The sequence below is a fragment of the Ambystoma mexicanum genome, chromosome 8 (assembly GCF_040938575.1).
Source record: "Ambystoma mexicanum isolate Mex_15411 chromosome 8, UKY_AmexF1_1, whole genome shotgun sequence".
NCBI lineage: Eukaryota > Metazoa > Chordata > Amphibia > Caudata > Ambystomatidae > Ambystoma > Ambystoma mexicanum.
The window spans coordinates 1,012,633,909-1,012,653,416 of NC_090929.1; the positions used below are offsets into that span (position 1 = coordinate 1,012,633,909).

Sequence of the window (19,508 nt, forward strand, 5' to 3'; positions counted from 1 at the left end):
CATTGTAATCCTGGATTTGGAATGGCAAGGTTGACTTTTGCTAATCAGCTGGGTCACAAGAGCTACTGGCCTGCTGATGCTTCTAAAAAGGACAATCTCCCTGCAACTGATTACCAGTGTTGCATCAGTTAAACCCATTCCCCCTCCTTTATCCTGAAAACCGTAGCATATGAACTGACTGGAAACCTATCTGCCTACCTACCTGCCTGTCTTGCTGGGAATGCATTTCAGAGGGACCTCCTCAGTTGGGTTTGGAATCCTGTTGCGCCAGCAGAAGGTCAACCGAGTGGCCGCAGACCCTCAAAGCCCCAGAACCAGTGAGTCGGGCCTGGAAGGGGGTAGTGAAGGAGCTATATACATGTACTGTGCATTTCACCAGTGCCAGCGGTTGATTGCAAGCAAGTTCCCCACTGTCGAAAGACCAATGCCTCCGAGCCTGTCCAGGGGAAAGGGAGACGTCAGTTGGCACAGAGAGGGGCTGGTGTCTCCTTTTTCCTCACAGTAGCAATTAATAGCCCATGGGCATCTGCAGGGTTGCCAGACTTTGTTGAGCTCTGGGTGAACCTAGCTTTCGGACTTCCCATGATGGTGAGATTTTTGCTCCAGTCCAGAGACATAGGGCCTCATTACACGGACGGCGGTAAGGGTTAACGGTCACCGTTAATGGCAACGGTGACCGTTAACCCTTACCGCCGTACTACGAGGTCCCTTAGCGGGTTGGTGCTTTAACGCCTGCTTTTTGCAGGCGTTAAAAACCAACCCGCTAAGGGACCTCGGAGCTAATTACGGCACCGCAAAATTGCGGTGCCGTAATTAGCGCCTTCCCCATTCCCATAGAGCCCTATGGGGCAGAAATGGGAATGGGGAAGGGCAATGGCGGAAGGGGGATTTACCGCCCCACCGACCTTGGAATGGGGCGGTAAATCCCCTTACCGCCAAGGCGGTGCCGGTAATTTACCGGCATGGTCCAGGGTGCTAATAGCACCCTGGATCACCGCCTTCCGTGTAATGAGGCCCATAGTGTTGATATTTATCATGTCTTCCAATGTTTTTTTGTGGTTCGTTAACATGGGTTTCTAGGGGCTGTAATATTCCAATTCACTTATTTGGAATAGTTCAGACTATATATTTTTTGTATAGGTTCCCTCTTATTGTGTCTTCACCCTCTAAGATTTGTGTAATTGGATAATGAAAGTGGCTGCTGGTTGACTGATCAGATGGTGACATCTTTACTGTGCTCTGTTGGGCCTTTGGATTTAGTTGCACTTCCCAGTCCTTCAGGAGCCCGCCATGCACCTGACCCGTGTCACTGAAAGGAAGACCAGCGATACCATTTGAGTTTGTTGGTTCACCTCATCAAGCCTTCTTCCCGTAAAAAGGGCGATTTCTTGCACATTTGAGCCACCAGTCTCGTATAGTAGTAGGTAACGCCAGTCACCTGGCTATAGTGTTCTTTTTATTGGGTTGTGCGTCATAATTTCACAGCAGATTTTACCGCCACAGAATTATGCGCAGCGGAAATGTTCGAAAATGTTGGATGCCCTTTTCCCTGTTAGACTCCACCCCCTATACCTCTTAAAATTAACCCAATTTACCTGCCTTTGGCTCCCTGCAACTTCAGTTCCATCTCCAAATTATGGATGCAAACTGATGCCATAGGGTCCCTTTCTTTTCTTTCTTTTTTTTATTTATTGTCCCCCGAAATCCCATAATGTCGAACAAGGGGAGCGGGAGTCACCCTCGCAACACCCGCTTTCCTTCAACATTTTCGATACCGAATGTTTTACTAAGCCGAATATTTTTTTACCCTTTTTTTTTTTTTCTCGAAAGGTTTGGCTATTTCCTGGTATTACATAAGCAATGGGGTAGGACAGTACCGTGTATCACTTTCCCAATTTCTCATGGTATTCCTCCTACCTCTTTTCCCTTGGCCAGTTTTTTACTTTGACATTCAGCACTGTCCTTTCCTCACTGACCGTGGCATCCTTATTCTCTGTACTGTTCCTGAGGTGCCCATTTTTTCCACCGCAGGCTCTGGTAGGCATAGCTGCAAAGGTGAAAGGCACCTTGAACTGTGCTACCTCAAAGGTGATGCAACACGTCCGTGAGTCTTCAGCGCTACCTGCCACTTGCACTTGCTCGCCTCAAGATGTACGCGCACCACTGTAATCGCCAGGGGTGTTGCTAGGTCTGGAAAAGATCCGGGGCTACACTAATGTTGGGTTTGTCAGACTCGGGGCTAGCTAGCCTTTTGGTTGTAGACCCTGAGATTCTATCCGGGGCTACAACCAAGAGACCCGGGGCTATAGCCCCTTAAACCCTCCCCCTTAGCAACGCCTCTGGAAATCGCGCCTTACATTGTTTCACGCCAGAGTCTCTAAGCTGTGGGTCTAGGCACTCCACAAAGATGCGATGTCCGTTGGTTAACTTTAACGCCTTGGAGATTTATCCATGATCCTTTAAAGTAAAATACGGGCCGGGATATCCCTGGTGGAGAAAGAATGACTTGATGTAATAATTAATATAACAGTCTTAAATTTCCAGGAAGAGCGGGTTCTTTCAGCGCTATTTCTGTTTCATGATTGCCTGCCATCTTCTCTAACCTTTCATTGTCCTCTTCCTTCTTTCCCTGGTTCTTTATCCTGCCCTCTGACTGTGGCATCTCCTTTCCGGCTATCTCTGCCCCTCCTTGTCCTTCCATGGGCGCTCCCATCCCGCAGGTTTTCTGGTGCCCTGGGTACAGCCTCACTTGGCGAGTATGAGTGTCTTGGAACCCGAGGACGAGCAGCACCTCAGTAAGTGACCGTTTGCACTGTGCATGTTGCTCTGTGTGCACCTGGAGGTGGTGTGCTGCACAGCGTGTCGCTTCTAGCCCTTCCTTCCATCGCACTCGCTACACAGTGCTCTACACCACCAAAGGTTGGGTGAAATGGTGGTTTAGAAGACAGCTGACAGGGATGCACAGGATCTTGGAAATTAAAATCTACGTTGTAATTCACTGTAATTCACTGTAATTGCTTGGTTGTGAAACAGGAGACTCCGTCATATGCCGTAATATCCCTGCATGCCATCTGCAGCATCAAGATCCTTTTTTAATTTGGTAGCACTGCATGGAATACAGAGCATCGCGGACCTTGCCCATGTGGCTGAATACTAGTGCATGAATGCATGGCACTTAGAACACACTGTATTATAATTGGTTATTTATAACATGCTTAATACCCAGAGGTTTCTGAGTGCGGACCCGGGGCTCGAACCTGTGTTGCTCTGCTTCTCTTTTTTTTTATTTTATTATTTATTTATTTTATTTATTTTTTGCATTTTTAAAGCACTCCCACAGACCGGGGGCATCGAGGCGCTGTTACAGGAATATCACTTAGTTGCATATTTATAACGTGCTTAATACCCAGAGGTTTCTAAGCGCGGACCCGGGATCGAACCTGTGTTGCTTCGTGACAACTTGTTTACAAGGCAAGCACGTTGCCGCTGAGCTATCCTCCTGCGAAAGATGATCGATTGCAGATAATTCCCAGTGTATTCCCTCTGTAGATGACTTCACTTTTGTTCTAAAGTGTCAGATAATTTCTCGAGGTTATATGCCCCGATGTGGCGGGCTGACCCTGTAGGTAATGGGCCGCTTCCCAAGTTAAGTGCCTGAGGGCAGCAAGGGTCACTTAACGAGAGTTGCGGTGCCGTTAGAAAATGTCAGCACACCACTGAGGGGCCTATCGCAATTGGCACCCTTGTAGTTCCCTACACGTGTGCAATTGGTGTTTGTTAAATTATTTTGCGGCCCATGCCTCACAGTGCTGCTGTCAGCAAAAGTCCATTAGCCATGTTGATGACTGTGCCCTCATCAAAATGAAAACGGACTGACAGCACTGCGCGGTGTAGGGCCGTGAAACAAAGGTACGGGTCTTTTCATGTAGCAAAATACACTGGTGCAGAGTAGTGAAAGGGGAGGAGCACAGTTAACCAAGGAAAATGCTCAGAGCGCAAGCTTTCTTTGGTTAATAGAGCCCGCGTTCTGAGCATTTTCATTGGTTTACAGCGCTGGCCAGGGCACTAATGGACCAACAAAGCAAATGTGTTGCTTTTTATAAAAGCCCGCATTCGAACCATTGTTTTTCTGGATTAATTGGCACATAGTCTCCTGGGACCACGTCTGAAGAGGTACCTTACCTTTGAATCAATGAGGCCTGTACTAATAAAGCAAATATTGCATAGTTTGGCTAGAAAGCTATTTAAGAAGTCGTGCAGTTTAAGGTGGTCCAGTCTATTGCATTCCCAAGTCAATAAATACATTAGATTGCCACACACGATAGCAACAACCATAGTACCTGGGTGGGAGATGGGACCTGGTGTCTGGGAGAGGACAGTGTAATTAAACTTAACTTAGTGAATGTTCCTTTGTGGGCTCGGGTGGGGGAGGGGGGGGGGGAATAAGTTGTGCAACGTACTCGATTGCCCATTGTGAATCGAAAGCCCTCCGTTTGATTTTTTTAGCCTCTGCGTTCCTAGAATCGACAAATTATCTAGGTGGAAGTAAAAGGCCTTATCAAAACTTTGTAATTGACGACATGAAATGAAGAGAATCTGCAGTGCTTTACATAAAATGCACATCATCTTGGACATGTCCTGTGTATTCTGTCTCTCTGCATTGCTTCAGTGAATTCAGAGTATTCAAAGGAAGCCATATTTCTTTGATTTAAATGCATCGCTGAAAACTCTAGTGATTCCGTTTTAGAACACAACGAGAATGTAATAACTCTCCACACATGTATATCTGTTATACATCATCGTTTAACTATATGGAATAAACTATCCACAACCCTTTAATTTAGATCACTTCATGATATCTAGAATTCGCCAGACATTTTAATCTACTCTATATCCCGGCATCAAATTCAGGATTCTGCGGACCAATCAATCTATTCTAGATCACTGGATCATGGCACAAGATTTAGACGTATCCAGACACATCTACGTACTCGGCGTAGTCGGCTCACCGCATGGATTTCAGCGCTATCCAGACATATCGATCTGGGCTACTGCATTGCCCCCTTGAATGTCTTTTGTGACTATCAGATTTCATCTGAAATGTGTGGTCAGCAAGCCCTGTGGATCCAACATATCAAGATAACCTGGTGCTTGTCTAGAGCCGCGGTGCCTGTGATGGCCGGGGAGTGAAGACCTCCAATTTGCGTCTGGGACCTGTTATTTTAAGCTAGCTATGGGAATGATTATAATTTCTTCAAGGATCAGCACTAGATGGTAGGAAATGAGTGTCCATTTTCTTTTCACACAAAGGAAATGTTTGACCGGCATCATGGCTCCAATGGGCTTTATTGTTCAGAGTTATTTTCATCCCAATTCAAGTGGGTGCAGAAATAGCCACAATGCATAATGCGACGGACGAGCGAAAGAACAGACGGCAATAACCAGACGGTACATACGAGTCCCGGGGAAAAGGAAAGATTTTGCACAATTGACGGAAGTGGAACTCGAGCAGTTTCAATGTTTATTAGTAAAACTGGATCGCTTCCAGATCACCAGCATTGGGTGGGGTTCAGATCGCAGTACGAGTCACAAATGTGTTGCATAGCTAAAAGTAGACACAGCGGTTTACGTTTTTAGCTTTTAATACAATATAGTACAGAAACAAGAAAATAGTATCATAGTCCCTTAAAAAGAAGTAAATAAGTGCCGAAGCTAGGTGACGTGAAGCTCGCCTTAGACTTCGCGTTCAATCCTTACTTTAGGCGAGGCACCCACGACGACCAGGAACAATCTGCGGATCATACAGTACTTGGGAATTTTAGTGTGGCAGTAAATAGTAGAACTTCCACTTTGTAGGGAATAAATAAATATTCAAAACAAAGGGGGGTGTCTAAGAGTCCCTCTACCAGCACGAACACAGTCCATTGACAGGTTCATGGGTGGATGGCCCCTAGGAGAGTCTCAACCAAGTCTTTAGCTTCTCATAGAGAAGCGCCCATGACTAATTTTTTATTTATTTTTTTAATGGCCTTAGGTATAGTCACCCTAAGTTTCCCAGGGTCATCCAGACGTGGACCCCTTGCTCACGGTGCTCAGAGAGGCACAGCTCCACCTCACTGATGAGGCCCAACAAGACTGAAACATGTGTATAGGGTTGCTGTTGGTATTCTTATTCAGAAGGGAATTGCTATAGCATTTCGGTGCTGAACTGCCCATGTGGGTGGGACAAAGACTGATATGCAAATGGATATTTCCCATCTGTGAAAGGCACAGTGAGTGAAAGTGTGTCTGCAGACTCTAGAGTGGGTACCTTCCCAAAGAACCGGCCATTTTCGCCGAGTTTGTTCTCTTAGAGGAGCACCCATGACAAATTTTTAATAAATAAATATTGTTGACTCTGCTCAATGGTCCTTGCTTTTATTGTATTGATAGACTGAGAGATCTCTCAACCTGCCGAGACACGCATTAGAAATGCACAGACCGCTGCAACAAGCACATCAACCCATAGGTAACTGTATAGATTGTGCTGGTCAAACGTACGTCACACATTTCTTTTTGAAACATGCCTGAACATGGCTTGCTGAGCTTGCCTCTCTGGTGGCAATTCGCCTCTCAACAAGAGTACCAACAGCAACCCCAGATGCGTGTTTCGGTCTGGTTGGACCTCATCAGTAGAGTGGAGCTGTGCCTCTCTAAGAATAGTGAGCAAGGGGTCCACGTCTGGATTCCCCTAGTAACTTCGGGTGAGACCCAAAGTTACTTAAATATGCAAAAAACAAGGCGGGTCCTGGAAGTCCCTCTGCAGGACATTAGTCCCGGTTACGTGAGACATGGCCACCCTTCTAAAAACGCTGGTCCCCCTGCCCCCCCCCGGCCCGCCTGCCTCTTATGAATACAACTTTGTGGGCCACCCCAAGATTTCCAATGACCTCATTAGGTCACCCCTATGAAAAATGTCTGGGGGCGCCACTGATGACCACGTCCTGGTTCATTGCTTTGCGACTTTCGTGGCCTTGGCTTATTTCTCCATCTGGCGCCATAGGGCAATTGGCACAGTCTTAAGTCAACTTAGGCCACTTCAGCGGTGCTATTGGTATTTGAAGGTTGAGCTCTGTTCCAAACACCCCTCTCTTCTCCAGCCCATGAAGCAGGCTGGTCCTGTGCACCTTTTAGGTCAGGCTAGAGAGAGGGCACCGTTATTACAACAGCCGTTTTGTGCAGGCAAGTGCAACTGTAAACATCAAATGTTACTTTTGTGGGGTTTTTGCCAATGCTACTTGGTACATCCATGCTTCTTTCAATGTTGTGTTGGATTAAAGTGTGGTCGGAGTAGTTGCTCTGTGATGTCGAGGGAACCTTTCGTGCAGCCATTCCGTCTGAGGGGGGCGCAGGGCTTTTAGAGGCGCGCCAGAGGGGTGGTAGTATAGCATGACTGTTAGGGTCGACTTGTGGGTCCTCAGTGATTTTGGATCTATTCAGTGAGATTTCCTCGTCAGACACCCTTAACCTGTGGCGCGGAACCTTGCATCACAGTGACTGGAACCTCACCATTAAATCATGGGGGCGAATGTTTGCGGTCTGCCTTATACACATCGTAGTGAAAGCAATTCTGGATTATGTTATGAAGCCGCCTGTGATGTCGGTCACTGGATTGTACTGATTGATCGTTCCCAAAATAAATGTTTAAAAAACACGAAGATGTAGCACTAGAATGCCATGGGCACCCCAGTCCTGGCCTACTACCCTACCTGGTAATTATTGTACTGAAACTGCTTGAGAGAAGGGCATTCCCTCTTATCTGCAGCATGGTCTGCTTGATCATATTCAGGAAGCAGTAGTTTTGCATCCCCTTTTCGGCCCAATAACATCCATGTTCCTTCTGTGGCTACAGAAAATCTCTTTAGGCGAATAATCGTGCAATATGCTGGAGCCGAACATGTTTGAACCCTTATGAACAGCCACGAAGGGTCCATGGGCGCGCGCTGCGCGGCCCGCTCCACAGTGAGTCACTGCACCGCTCTGGCCGCGCTCCTCAGCCGGACGGGCAGCCTGTTCTGCGATTTCTGTCGGTGTGGTGCATTGAACCATTGCCTGCCTTCCGCCATTCAGGGTGGGGCCCGCAGGGGTGGACTGGGGATCAAAAGAGGCCCTGGAAATAATTTTGAAAGTCGCCCCATAACACACGTTTTCAGCAAGCCCAACCCTTTTCCTGTGAGCACATTTCGAAATAAAATGGGTTCCCACACAAGAGGCTCGGGGTGCAGAGGCCTACCGGGCAATCTCCAGAGTTCCCTACAGGCCACCCTTGGAGGGGGGGTAATCGTGTACGGTCCATGATTCTGACGTTTCTGGTAGCAACTAATTGCAATCTCCAAGGCCACACTGAGGCTCGCCTTTTTCCACACACTCATGTGGTTCTTACCCCATACTCAAATGAAACATGGTCGCTGGTGGCCTTTAAATAGTTCCTTTTATTATACCATGAAACTAGTGACGACGTGGTGTCTGGGTGTGGGCGACTGCGGGGAGCAGAGGAATGCTGGCTTTCGTGCCGTACGTGAGTGCTGGAGGGTACCGTGTGACGCACGAGGTTGGTGGGAGAAGGCTTCTGCTGTCCATTCACAGGGGCCTTTGTCGTGATTCATGCAGCGGCCGGCTCCCGCGGGCCCACAGAGGCCTCTCTACAACGATAGACTGGAGATTTGCTGCTTGGAAGGGCGATCTATTATTTGAATATAAGCACGCTGTGACGCAGCAGCAAACGCATCTTAAATCTATGCCACCTCTGCCTAGCAGAAAGCTGGCTGGAGAAGCGGGATTGGAAAGCATTGTAGCATCGTACATTTTTCACTTCCTGTATTGCTTGCTTTCCTGTGACGTTTTGGGGGATTAGCGCCGGTGTAAATCACTCAGGGAATTGGCGCGCTCCACCGCGGCGCTCTCCCGGCACGCTTGAATCCTGTCGAGGCGCAATCGCTACAGAGTGCAAGCTGCGAGTCGACGGGCCGCGCTCTCCCCGCGCCTACCACTGTCGTTTATATTAAAGCGCGCATACACTGAGCTCAGCCAATTCACCCATTACGAAGAATATGCAGCGCCGCGACGGTTCTAATATTGAGCCCCTCGCCTAATTCCTCAGCAAATGTGCATACCACACATAGATCGAGTACTGTTTCCACACGGATTAATCTGCGCACCACGATCCAGATTAATAAAAACAGCAGCTCTTCACCGCTGCTCCCCCTTTACTGATGCATGTGATGGCAAACTCCTTTATATCCCTCTAGTAATCCCCCTGACTGCAGAAATCCCATAGTGTACCTGTGACAATTCAACTTCCAGGGTACCCGTGGTCCAGGGATGAATATCGGTCTCTAAAACATCAATCAACCCCACACCTCTAGTACACCAGAAGGGATCCGAACAGATTAGAATACAAGTGAACTCTAAGACTTCCTTGTCCAATTTTGGTAACGTGGACGGAACGGCAGGCTTATCCCCGCAAGGTCGTGCATCGTTGGTTAGTTGCAACACAGCGACAATACAATTATTACCCAATGATAAAAGGAACTGTCCAGTCAAGGTTGTATACACAGATCTACTTTAATACTACAACAGACAGTTCTATCACACTACAAAATATAACCCACTACAAAATACAGGCCACCATGTAAAGGATCAGCGAGGACAGACAGTTTCACATAGGAAATGGATGCACTCTTGCTATTGACAGGAGGGTAGCTGGTAAAGTAATCAGTCTTACTGTTCAAGATTATTTGGTTTCAGCACCAAGGAGGCAAAGGATCCTAACTGTCTGCAAAGGCCTTCAGAGAAGGACCAGGGGGGGCAGAACCACAATGTACCTGGTGCTGAAGAAGTTATTGGTGCTCGACAGCGCCGAGGCGGTTCCAGGACTTTTCGTTAGTTGTGGGAGACAGCTGCAGGTAGCATGTGGCAGGCAGTTTGGCAAGCAAAGCTGGGCGGACATCTGCAGGCTGTCCAGCACGGCGGCTCAGGGCCAAGAATCGTTGTCTCTGTGCTGGTTGGCGTATCTGGAATGCTGTTTGAGGCTTCCTGGACAGTGACTGTGGCATGACAAGTCAGTGGTGCAGCCGGATGTGGTTCGAGGACGCGACTGTTTCGAAATTGGCCTTAAAAAGATGGTTGCTGGATGATACTTGTGTGGCACCCCTAGCTTCTCCGCAGGGCTCTTGTCCTTTCAAGGTGGACCCCTCCCAGAGCTCCGGTGGGTGTTGGCAGGCCAGGCAACGGCCATGTCCTTTGTCAAGAAACTCTACGGCACTTCCTACCTAAGAAACTTGCAGTCAGGCCCTAGCAGGGCACTCTGTGTGCTGGCTGGGTACTGGTTCTGGAGCTGCTGGTTGGGTCTTCTGAGTCTTCAGCTTTCTCCCTCTATTCCCTGGGAGATGTTTAGGGGAGTGATCTTGCTTCCCTCTTGGAACTCTTGGCCTTCCTTCATTGGCGGAAGATGTAAGGTAGACTGTACCTTCCGCTCAAGTCCAAATGAGTCCTCCTTCCTCCTTCCGAAGTCTTCAGATCTGCTAAGTTTGGGGTTCAGCCCTTTTTTAAAGCCAAATGGGCCCTAGTGATTGGTGTAGGCTAAACCTACCTTAATGAACCAATCCTGGGTCCCACCAACAATCTTTTGTTATGCATGAATTCAAGACCATAGTGCTAAGCACAGACAGGGGGGTGACAACATATACACAAGTCACACCCATCTTCCTGTCTGTTGTAGATCTGTGTCTCTCTGGTTAACTGAGCCCTCTGTGACTCTTGATTAAAGTGCAAGTTTTCTCTTGAAGTATGTGCCGGTAGCAGACGTCATGTCTCCCCCAAACCACATACTTCTCACCTCTGAAAGGGGTCAGCTGGGCAGGGGTTTGCCTACCGTAAATAGTGGACCCAGACATGCATTTCACTGCCTTCCTACAGAGAGGTGGGAACTAGCTTCAAGTTGACACATTGCACACCAAATGGGTGTTAGTCCTGCCTTCCTGTTGTCTCTCTGGCAACCAAGCCCACTCGGCAGGCTTTCCTCAATTACCTCTAATTAGTATGCACTGCCACCAGCCAGAAAACAAAGGACTGCAGATCCATGGAGCCTTTGATATTTGATTAGGCTGCTCATGGCTGGAAGAAGGTGTGCCTTCCCCATTCTTGGAATGCTTTGATGTACAGAGGGCTGTCACATTCCAGTGGAATATGACCAGGGAAGAAGGAACCTGTAAGCTGGGTCTTCCCAGAGTGAAGGTGACTATGTGTTTGGTGCGAGAAGCAGATGAAATGGGTGCGGAATGGCCGTACTCATCTCTCGAAGGTTGGTCTCCATCATTCATTTTAATTGATCAAAAAAGCCCAGGTGAGCACACTCTCCCTGTGAGGATGGACTTATTCCTCACAGTACCTCTCCACGCTGACCTGAAGCATGGCCGCCTTTTGTAGCTTTGGGCTCCGGTACAGTCCTACCACTCTACAGAAACATGGTGTACATGTTCACGTCATCTTCCTATTCGCACCGCCTCTAAACATGTGCAAGAAGCCACACCTGCAGCCACGCCCGCATCTACAGCCACTTTTCACGCCTTATGGCAGAATTCCTGGACTGCAGCACCCCTTTATTTTACACCCAATGCACCCGCTATTCGTTTCAGTGCATGTTGCCCTGCCTGTTCAACTTTGCCATTTAAACTCCATGTCTGGCTTTAAATAAAACTGCCACCCAGTTCGAGATGCTCACGCTACTCTGCCGAAGCACCTCAGATTACTCTGTTGGCAGCGTGTGGTGATTTTAGGGTTGTCGCGGGACAGCACGCGGCGATCCCCCTTGTTTTTCACATGACGTGAACGCTCTGCGCCGCAACCTCCCCATCGTGATCGTTTACTTGAAGCACACGTCTGGTTGCCCTGCTTCACATGTAGGTCTGGGTCACAACACGTAACCGATAAACGACTGTATAGCAAAGAGCAGCCATTTTGATTATAGCATCAATAAAGACGGGTCCTAATCGAAGTCTTGATGTTTAAAATCGCCACTAGCAGTGAAAGGCCGCTATGCCTCACTTCACGAGAATGCACACGGACGCGCTAACGCATCTAAATACGAATACAATGTTAAACATTAACAATAATAGCCATGTTTGGGGAAAATGACTGGTCAAAAACAATTGTAAAATGTTGATCCATTAAGTCAGTATTTACATTGGTGCCCCCTCCATCACTTATGTTAACTGGGATTTTTTACAGCATACCCCCGTTTCCATGACAGCGATGTTCTGTATGACCAATGCCATTTACCCATCCGGCTTTATTAGCAAATAGTTATCTGCAGGTGGCGTCGAGCATTCCTTAATTGGGTAATTGTAATGGGCTATCACTTAATACCCAGAGGTTTCTAAGCGCTGACCCGAGGATCGAACCTGTGTTGTACCGACTCGTCTTCCAGTCAAGACGAGCACGTTGCCCCGGAGTTATCCTACCGAGACAGTGTGGAAGGCCAGCCTTGGCATACGGTAATGCTTGGATGTCCTTTCCCTTTGTTTTGGGTCACCAGGCTTCTGCACAGCCCCGCCAATCTGTGCAGTTCCGCCACTCCATGGAGTCCCGGCCACCTCGTTTCTTCAGTCTTGTCCTAGCTTGCACCAGGCACCCAGCCCTATTCCCCCCCCCCCACTGTGTCCTCTGGGCCTCACCTGGCACCACCGATCTGCACACCTGTGCCACTCTGCTGTCCTCCATCTTCTCCCTTGCACTGTCCCTTAATGCTACTGGCCTGCCTCCAGCCCGGTTTCCCTAGTGCCACTGAACACGGCAGTCATCGTGCCCTTCCCTCATACGAAGCCATCTCCTTTTATCAATCCTCAGAGGCACCCCATGCTGCCTGTCCTTGGGCAGTGGTCCAAGTGGGTGGTGGCGGTTGAGAGCGGTGCTCCTCTACTCTATATAATTACGTTTTATTGTTCCTTTTCTTTGGTATTAAAAAGAAACTGTTCCGGAATGGCTTACTTTTAAAATTAAAGTGTCGGAAGAAGTTGAAACTTGCACTTCAGTGAATTGCACTAAACGTTCCCTTAAACAGCGGGCACATTTGTTTGGTGGTTTGTATTGCGCATGGAAGGTGGCGTGGCGATGGGGTTGTGGGCAGTGGGGGTAGGCCAATAGTGAACATAGTTCCACTGCTTCTTTTTGTACACTTCAACCACTGTCCTTGGGTATTAATAGTATATACTCCCTCCGAGGGGGGGGGGGGGGGTCTTAGTGCTTGGTAAACGCACCAGGGCCCTTTTTAAGGCCCTCATTTTTCTTGGGCCCCTGGGTCTTTAACAGCCAGTAATGCCCCTATCGGATGGTTTTACTCTGGTGGGATTGGTGCGCTGCTGCGGATCCACTCTTCGGAGTGCCGTCTAGGCCTTCTGAAGTTTGCTAGACCAGTGTAACAGCAGGAGCCCTGGAGAAGTACTGGTGAAGCAGGCCTTCGTGCTCCTCTCCCTTTCCATGCTCACCCCCTACACAGCCTCTTATAGCCAGGTGCTGGTGTCACTCCAGAGAGACTTATAAAGTGTTTTCAGCTGGTCCTTTTCCCATGGCGAAGAGTGGGACTGTAACTAAGCAGCTTCCCCTGATCTCTGGGTCATCTGATACCACACTCTAGGGCAGTGGTCTTAAACTTTTTGTGCCTGTGCCTCCCTGAGCAAAATGTGGTCAGGCCGACCCCCCAAATGCCAAATGGACAGTAAGTCCAAATGGCTATTAACTATTGGGCGCTGCAACCGCACCTTACTCTCCGTATGGCCCCTAGGCTCCCCCACCTGCTCCCTCAGTCTCTGGGCTCTCCCCACCCCACCAGAGACCCTGGGCTCTCCCCACCCTGCTCCCACCAATGTCCTTGGGTTCTCCCCACCCTGTTCCCACCACTATCTCATGCCCCCTACTCCCCATCCTGCTCCCAGCACAGTCCCAGGGGCGGCTGGTGATTTTTTTTTTTTTTTTTTTTTTTGTAGTGGAGGGCATAAACATTTCTCACAGATATGCCAGAGCGACTGAGCATAGCGAGGGAGCCCAAACCAATCAAGGGGGCATTCGGGAGATTCCCCTCCCCTAGCCCCCGTAGCATTTTAAAAAAATGCTGGGTTAAAATGCACCATTTTAGAGAAGATGTTTAAAAAAGAACTGGGTTAAAAGCCAAACCGTTTGCAATTGGTGCTGGGTGGCCCAGGTGGAAGCGTGGTATTTTTGTTTCTGGACATCTGATAGATTTCCAGTAAAAAGATACCATCCATATCCCCTGGTCGCCACAGCGAGTAACGCACACACGCACAATCAATGTGGTTATGTATGTATGCAAGTCGCTGAGGGGGAAAGCATGATATTTTTTTACTGGACATCTATGATAGATGTCCAGTAAAAAAAATACCATCCCGGTGCCCTGGGCTCCAAAGCGTCTGCAGAGAGCTGACTTTGGCAGGTGGGTAGGGGGGATTGGGCAACAAGGGCTTTTTTTAAAAGACCTCTGTTGTACAAACCTGTACCCCCAACCACCCACCAAAGTCCATCACACAGACCAACACATTCACACACACATTCACACAGCAAGCACTCGATCATTCATATGAGCACTCACAATACACTCACTGACACAAGTATACACGCATCCATACACATTTAAATAATTGAACATAAACATACCTTCTGCACCGGTCCTTACGGTTCCGACCCAGCTCTCCAGCTCCTGCATCATGAACAGGAATCGGGAAGCAAGAGCTTCCTGGTTCCTGCACATGCATGCAGGGGCCAGAGTGTGGGTGCTGAAATGCCCTGCTCCAGCCTGCTCTGTCTGCGTGTGTGTGAGGAGGCGCAGGAGTGCAAAGTGTGCGACACTGGCTCATTTTTCTCCAGTTCTAAGCTGACGTTTTTCAGGGGCACTTGGCTGAACCGGATTGCTTCGGAGAGGCCAATCCCCTTTCTCAATACAAAAACGGAAGTAGACGTCTGGACCCCAGAAGAGTTCTGCCAAATTCGGGGTGCTTTTCATCCCACACATTTCAGCTCTATGGTAGCTTCATGTCGGTTTGCCTCCCCTCTTCCCCCTCTTCTTGTTGATTGATGGACAATCATTAATTAAACTAGAATTTGCTGGAAGTAGTTCTAGTTCGAAAGGTAGAGTTAATGGCGGGAAATGTAATGCCTGTATCTCTGTGAAATGGACACAATAATTCCTCCTGGCTGAGATGGAGGTGTAGCCAGGATTAACTAACCAGTGGGGCCTGAAGCTAATGTAGTTCGGCCCACGGCAGTGAAATCTGTACATGCCCACACATTGCTGCTGAGTGGGCATTTACCGATTTTTGGGTGGGCCTTCTCCGCTATGGCCCTATCCTGTCTATGCCTCTGGGCTGAGAGCCATGCATGAAAGTTTCCTCGCGGTGTAGTCGGCCATCTGTGATCACAAAGCCTCGGCATGTATCGGGGTCCACTTCACTACAGAACGAACAGTCTGCCCCGAGGAGCTGAACCGCCCATCTCTGTTAGGGGCACCACAACGGGAGAGCATAGGCAGGTTGTGGAGTAGTAGGATGTGTTGTCGCCTCTTTGATCAAATAGAGCCTTGGACCTTCAATGCCGGGAGGCGGGCTGGCTTTCTGATGGAATGCTCTGCCCCCTGAAGGACATTATTTGGTCACTTTATTGGGAGTGTGCTGCAGTAGTATTCTGGGTGACCTTGTTTCATCACTTTATTGGGAGTGTGCTGCAGTAGTATTCTGGGTGACCTTGTTTCATCACTTTATTGGGAGTGTGCTGCAGTAGTATTCTGGGTGACCTTGTTTCATCACTTTATTGGGAGTGTGCTGCAGTAGTATTCTGGGTGACCTTGTTTCATCACTTTATTGGGAGTGTGCTGCAGTAGTATTCTGGGTGACCTTGTTTCATCACTTTATTGGGAGTGTGCTGCAGTAGTGTTCTGGGTGACCTTGTTTCATCCCTTTATTGGGAGTGTGCTGCAATAGTGTTCTGGGTGACCTTATTTCATCCCTTTATTGGGAGTGTGCTGCAGTAGTGTTCTGGGTGACCTTGTTTCATCACTTTATTGGGAGTGTGCTGCAGTAGTATTCTGGGTGACCTTGTTTCATCACTTTATTGGGAGTGTGCTGCAGTAGTATTCTGGGTGACCTCGTTTCATCCCTTTATTGGGAGTGTGCTGCAGTAGTGTTCTGGGTGACCTTGTTTCATTACTTTATTGGGAGTGTGCTGCAGTAGTATTCTGGGTGACCTTGTTTCATCACTTTATTGGGAGTGTGCTGCAGTAGTGTTCTGGGTGACCTCGTTTCATCCCTTTATTGGGAGTGTGCTGCAGTAGTGTTCTGGATGACATTATTTCATCACTTTTTTGGGAGTGTGCTGCAGTAGTGTTCTGGATGACCTTGTTTCATCACTTTATTGGGAGTGTGCTGCAGTAGTATTCTGGGTGACCTTGTTTCATCACTTTATTTGGAGTGTGCTGCAGTAGTATTCTGGATGAGCCATTCTGGGTCTGTGCAAAGTCGTTTTGAAATGTTGTCTTTGTGCAGCCCAAAAAAAGTCTGATCAGTGCACTCAGCTGAACTTCTGAGTGGGGCACTGGGTTCAAGGGTATTCTGTGGACTGTTCTAATCATGTCGGTAGTTCATTAGGGTCTCCACTCTAATTTGGGTATAAAGAGAAGAGTGGGTTTTACCAGATTAGGTTGAAAAAATGTCCCTCAAATCAAAACCGACCAGAGGAGTCCTGGGTAGACTGGTGTCTCATAAGACACCTTTTAACCATTCTTCAGACGTTGGTGATATGATATGATGGGTTATTTATACCGTCTTGCTTCCAAGGCGAGCACTTTGCCCCTGAGATATCGTCCCGGGTGGTAAGAATGAGAGTAAGGCACTTCTGAGAAGTATGTTGCTTGACCTCCAGCGGATATATAATTTTCATTTTACTGGCATGTAATTGCAGGCACTTGGCTGTCATACAGTCATCAAATCCTGCCAGGGCACAAGGTCTGCTACCTACAAAGGTGGCCAACTCGAAGATGTGTCAAGCATTTCAACCTTAAAAATCTGTTCTTTTAATATCCTAATGTCTAAAAGAATTGTAATTCCATACTAGGAATGTGTTTTCCTTCTAAAGAGCTTAAATAACTGAAATGGCTCGACCTCCAGCCTTGAAGTGCTTTGAAGCACTTCACTTGTGTATAAGCGCTTTACAAATAAACAATTGCAATATAAAGCTCCGCCCTGAGTGGTCAATGACTATGATGGTATGGTGCTTCTACTCTCTACTGTTTCACTCTTGAGATGGATGTTCCCATTAAGTTAGACAGGGTAGGGCCTAAGCAGGCAAGGCCCATCCAAAATCTGTAAATGCCCACTGAGCTGCGGCCCAACTACAATGGCTTCTGGCCCCACTTGTTAGCCAATCCTGGCAACGCCTCCGAGTGGGCATTGAACTAGCGAAGGCTGACCCCTATCCCACAAGGATGTGTTTCGAGGACTGAGCAGAACTGCCCCAGCGAGGCTGAGAAAGGCATGTACAATAAGACATTATTGCCCATTGGGGAAAATAAACTTCCGCCGCAAAAGGATAAATTCAAGCATAATGCGGTCAGCGTCCCATACCCCCGCCCCCCCCCCCCTCCCGGTTCTGCTGCATTCTTCGGGAATGATGTATTCTCCTCTTCGCCCTCCCCACGCATCCTGGATGGGAATGGAGGGACTGTGTTCTTTTCTCCATAACGAAATTCATGTCATGTTTTCCCCTCCGTCTGCTCCATTTCAGGGGTCGCAGGTTAAGCTGCGCGGAGCTGGGGGGGGGGGGCAATGGTGTGGGCGCGGGGCCACTCCCGAGGCTGAATCGAGCCTTTGTGATGGCCCATCTCAAGGACCTTGTGTTACCAGTGATTCTGTGGCATCACTGCCCATGGGCTTGCGTAGAATGCCTGTGACGGCAAAGCTTGGCCGCAGTGCCACCTGGAATGGCGGCCACGTGATCCTGCCATAGCCAATTTCGTCCGCATCACAACTATTGGCGAGACTGCCAGTCAAAGTGCCTAGAGCAGACCCTGCTGTCCTGTGCCTCAATATAGCGCTCCGTCCCGCCTCACGCACGGTAACAGGCACACACTCTTGGTGAACCATTTACTCTGGAAGTGGTAGAGAGTGGCTTTGTTAAATCAGCCTGACCTCTAGAATGCCCATTGCATGGGGTGCGCTGTGCTGCAAGTTTGCGAAGGACGGGGCTGTTTCAGCATTCGCAATTCTCATTATGGGGGGGGGGGACCTCGAGGGAGACTCGATATTAACCCACTTATTATCCATCCCAACATATTTTAGAACTGGTGCAATTATTGAAATAAAGCCCAGTCCTGGAATATTTGGGGAAAGTGTTAGTGGGTAAAAAAATCTTTTTTCAGCGACGAAATCACTGGATCCATTATTGCAGTATTTGAGTGAGGACCTGGCTTCGAGGAGCAACAGAGCGCTTTACGGAGGTATAATGCAGTATCGATGAATACCAGAGCGGGTTTCAGAGGTAACAGAACAGATGTGCAGCTGGCGTGGGATACAGAGGAGGGGTACATCTGTACAGGGTGGGGGGGTGACGTGATGGCCTAGGTGTTCAGGAGGAGAGACTCCTTGAAGTGGGTCTTGAGTTCTTTTCTGAATTGTAGGAGCAGAGGCGCGAGTCTGATGCGGACATGGAGGAGGTTCCATAGTCTTGATGCGTAGGCAGAGAAGGCTTGTTTTCTGGTCCTTTCCTTTTTTTGCAATGAGCTGTGAGAACTACTCCTTCCTAGCAGGTGTACTCGTAAGTGCTGGTAGAGCTTTCTGCAGGCCATATTCCGGGATTACCCTTTCCCGCAGTCCTGCTTATGGGCAATGGGCTTCGGGCAGATCTGCCTGCGGCTGATGGGCTGCTGTTCCTGCGGGCCTGACTCGGATGATGACGCTTGCCACAGGCCAGATGTGGCTGCTGGCCTGACCCTGCTGAAAGGGTCCCCTCTGTGGTTGGTCCATTCTGCAGCACCAGCTCGATTATTGGCCCTTCTGGTCCTCCAGTTTTGAATGCGCTGCCCGCCTACTCGGTAGACTGATTCTAGACCTCACATCGGGGTCAGTCACTTTGCTTCGCATGGCCTTCCTTTTTCAAAAACACTTTTATAGCGTTGTGGTACATAGATAATTTACAAAAGCATGCGTTTGAGATCCAGGGGACCACTCCGGTGCTGATAGTGTGCGATACAAATATCCATTAACATTAACACATGAGCACCCCGTTTGTGCTGTTTTGCATGAAATGACATGTTTCCACCTTCCCGTACACTGCATTTTGTGCAGGCATTATGGAGCTTGCCCTGGTGATGTTTTAGACAGCTGCTTAGTCTTGTCTGTCCCTACAGCTGACCCTGTTCCTCACCATGGCTTCCGCTGATCTCTGATCTGCTTTTTGGGAAGATGTTGTGG

The 19,508-nt window shown here is 48.6% G+C and overlaps 1 protein-coding gene across 7 annotated transcripts in view; it reads left to right on the forward strand.

Moving 5' to 3' along the window:
* The window catches only part of HSPG2 (heparan sulfate proteoglycan 2), a 1,237,996-nt gene that overhangs the window by 267,248 nt on the left and 951,240 nt on the right, over window positions 1–19,508 (forward strand). For 6 of the 7 annotated variants that reach the window (XM_069610942.1, XM_069610946.1, XM_069610944.1 and 3 more), the window contains exon 4: window positions 2,721–2,795. The exons of the other annotated variant lie outside the window; for it this stretch is intronic. In XM_069610942.1, coding sequence (XP_069467043.1) covers window positions 2,721–2,795 — 75 coding nt within the window. The remainder of the gene's footprint in view (window positions 1–2,720; window positions 2,796–19,508) is intronic. 7 annotated transcript variants of the gene reach the window in all.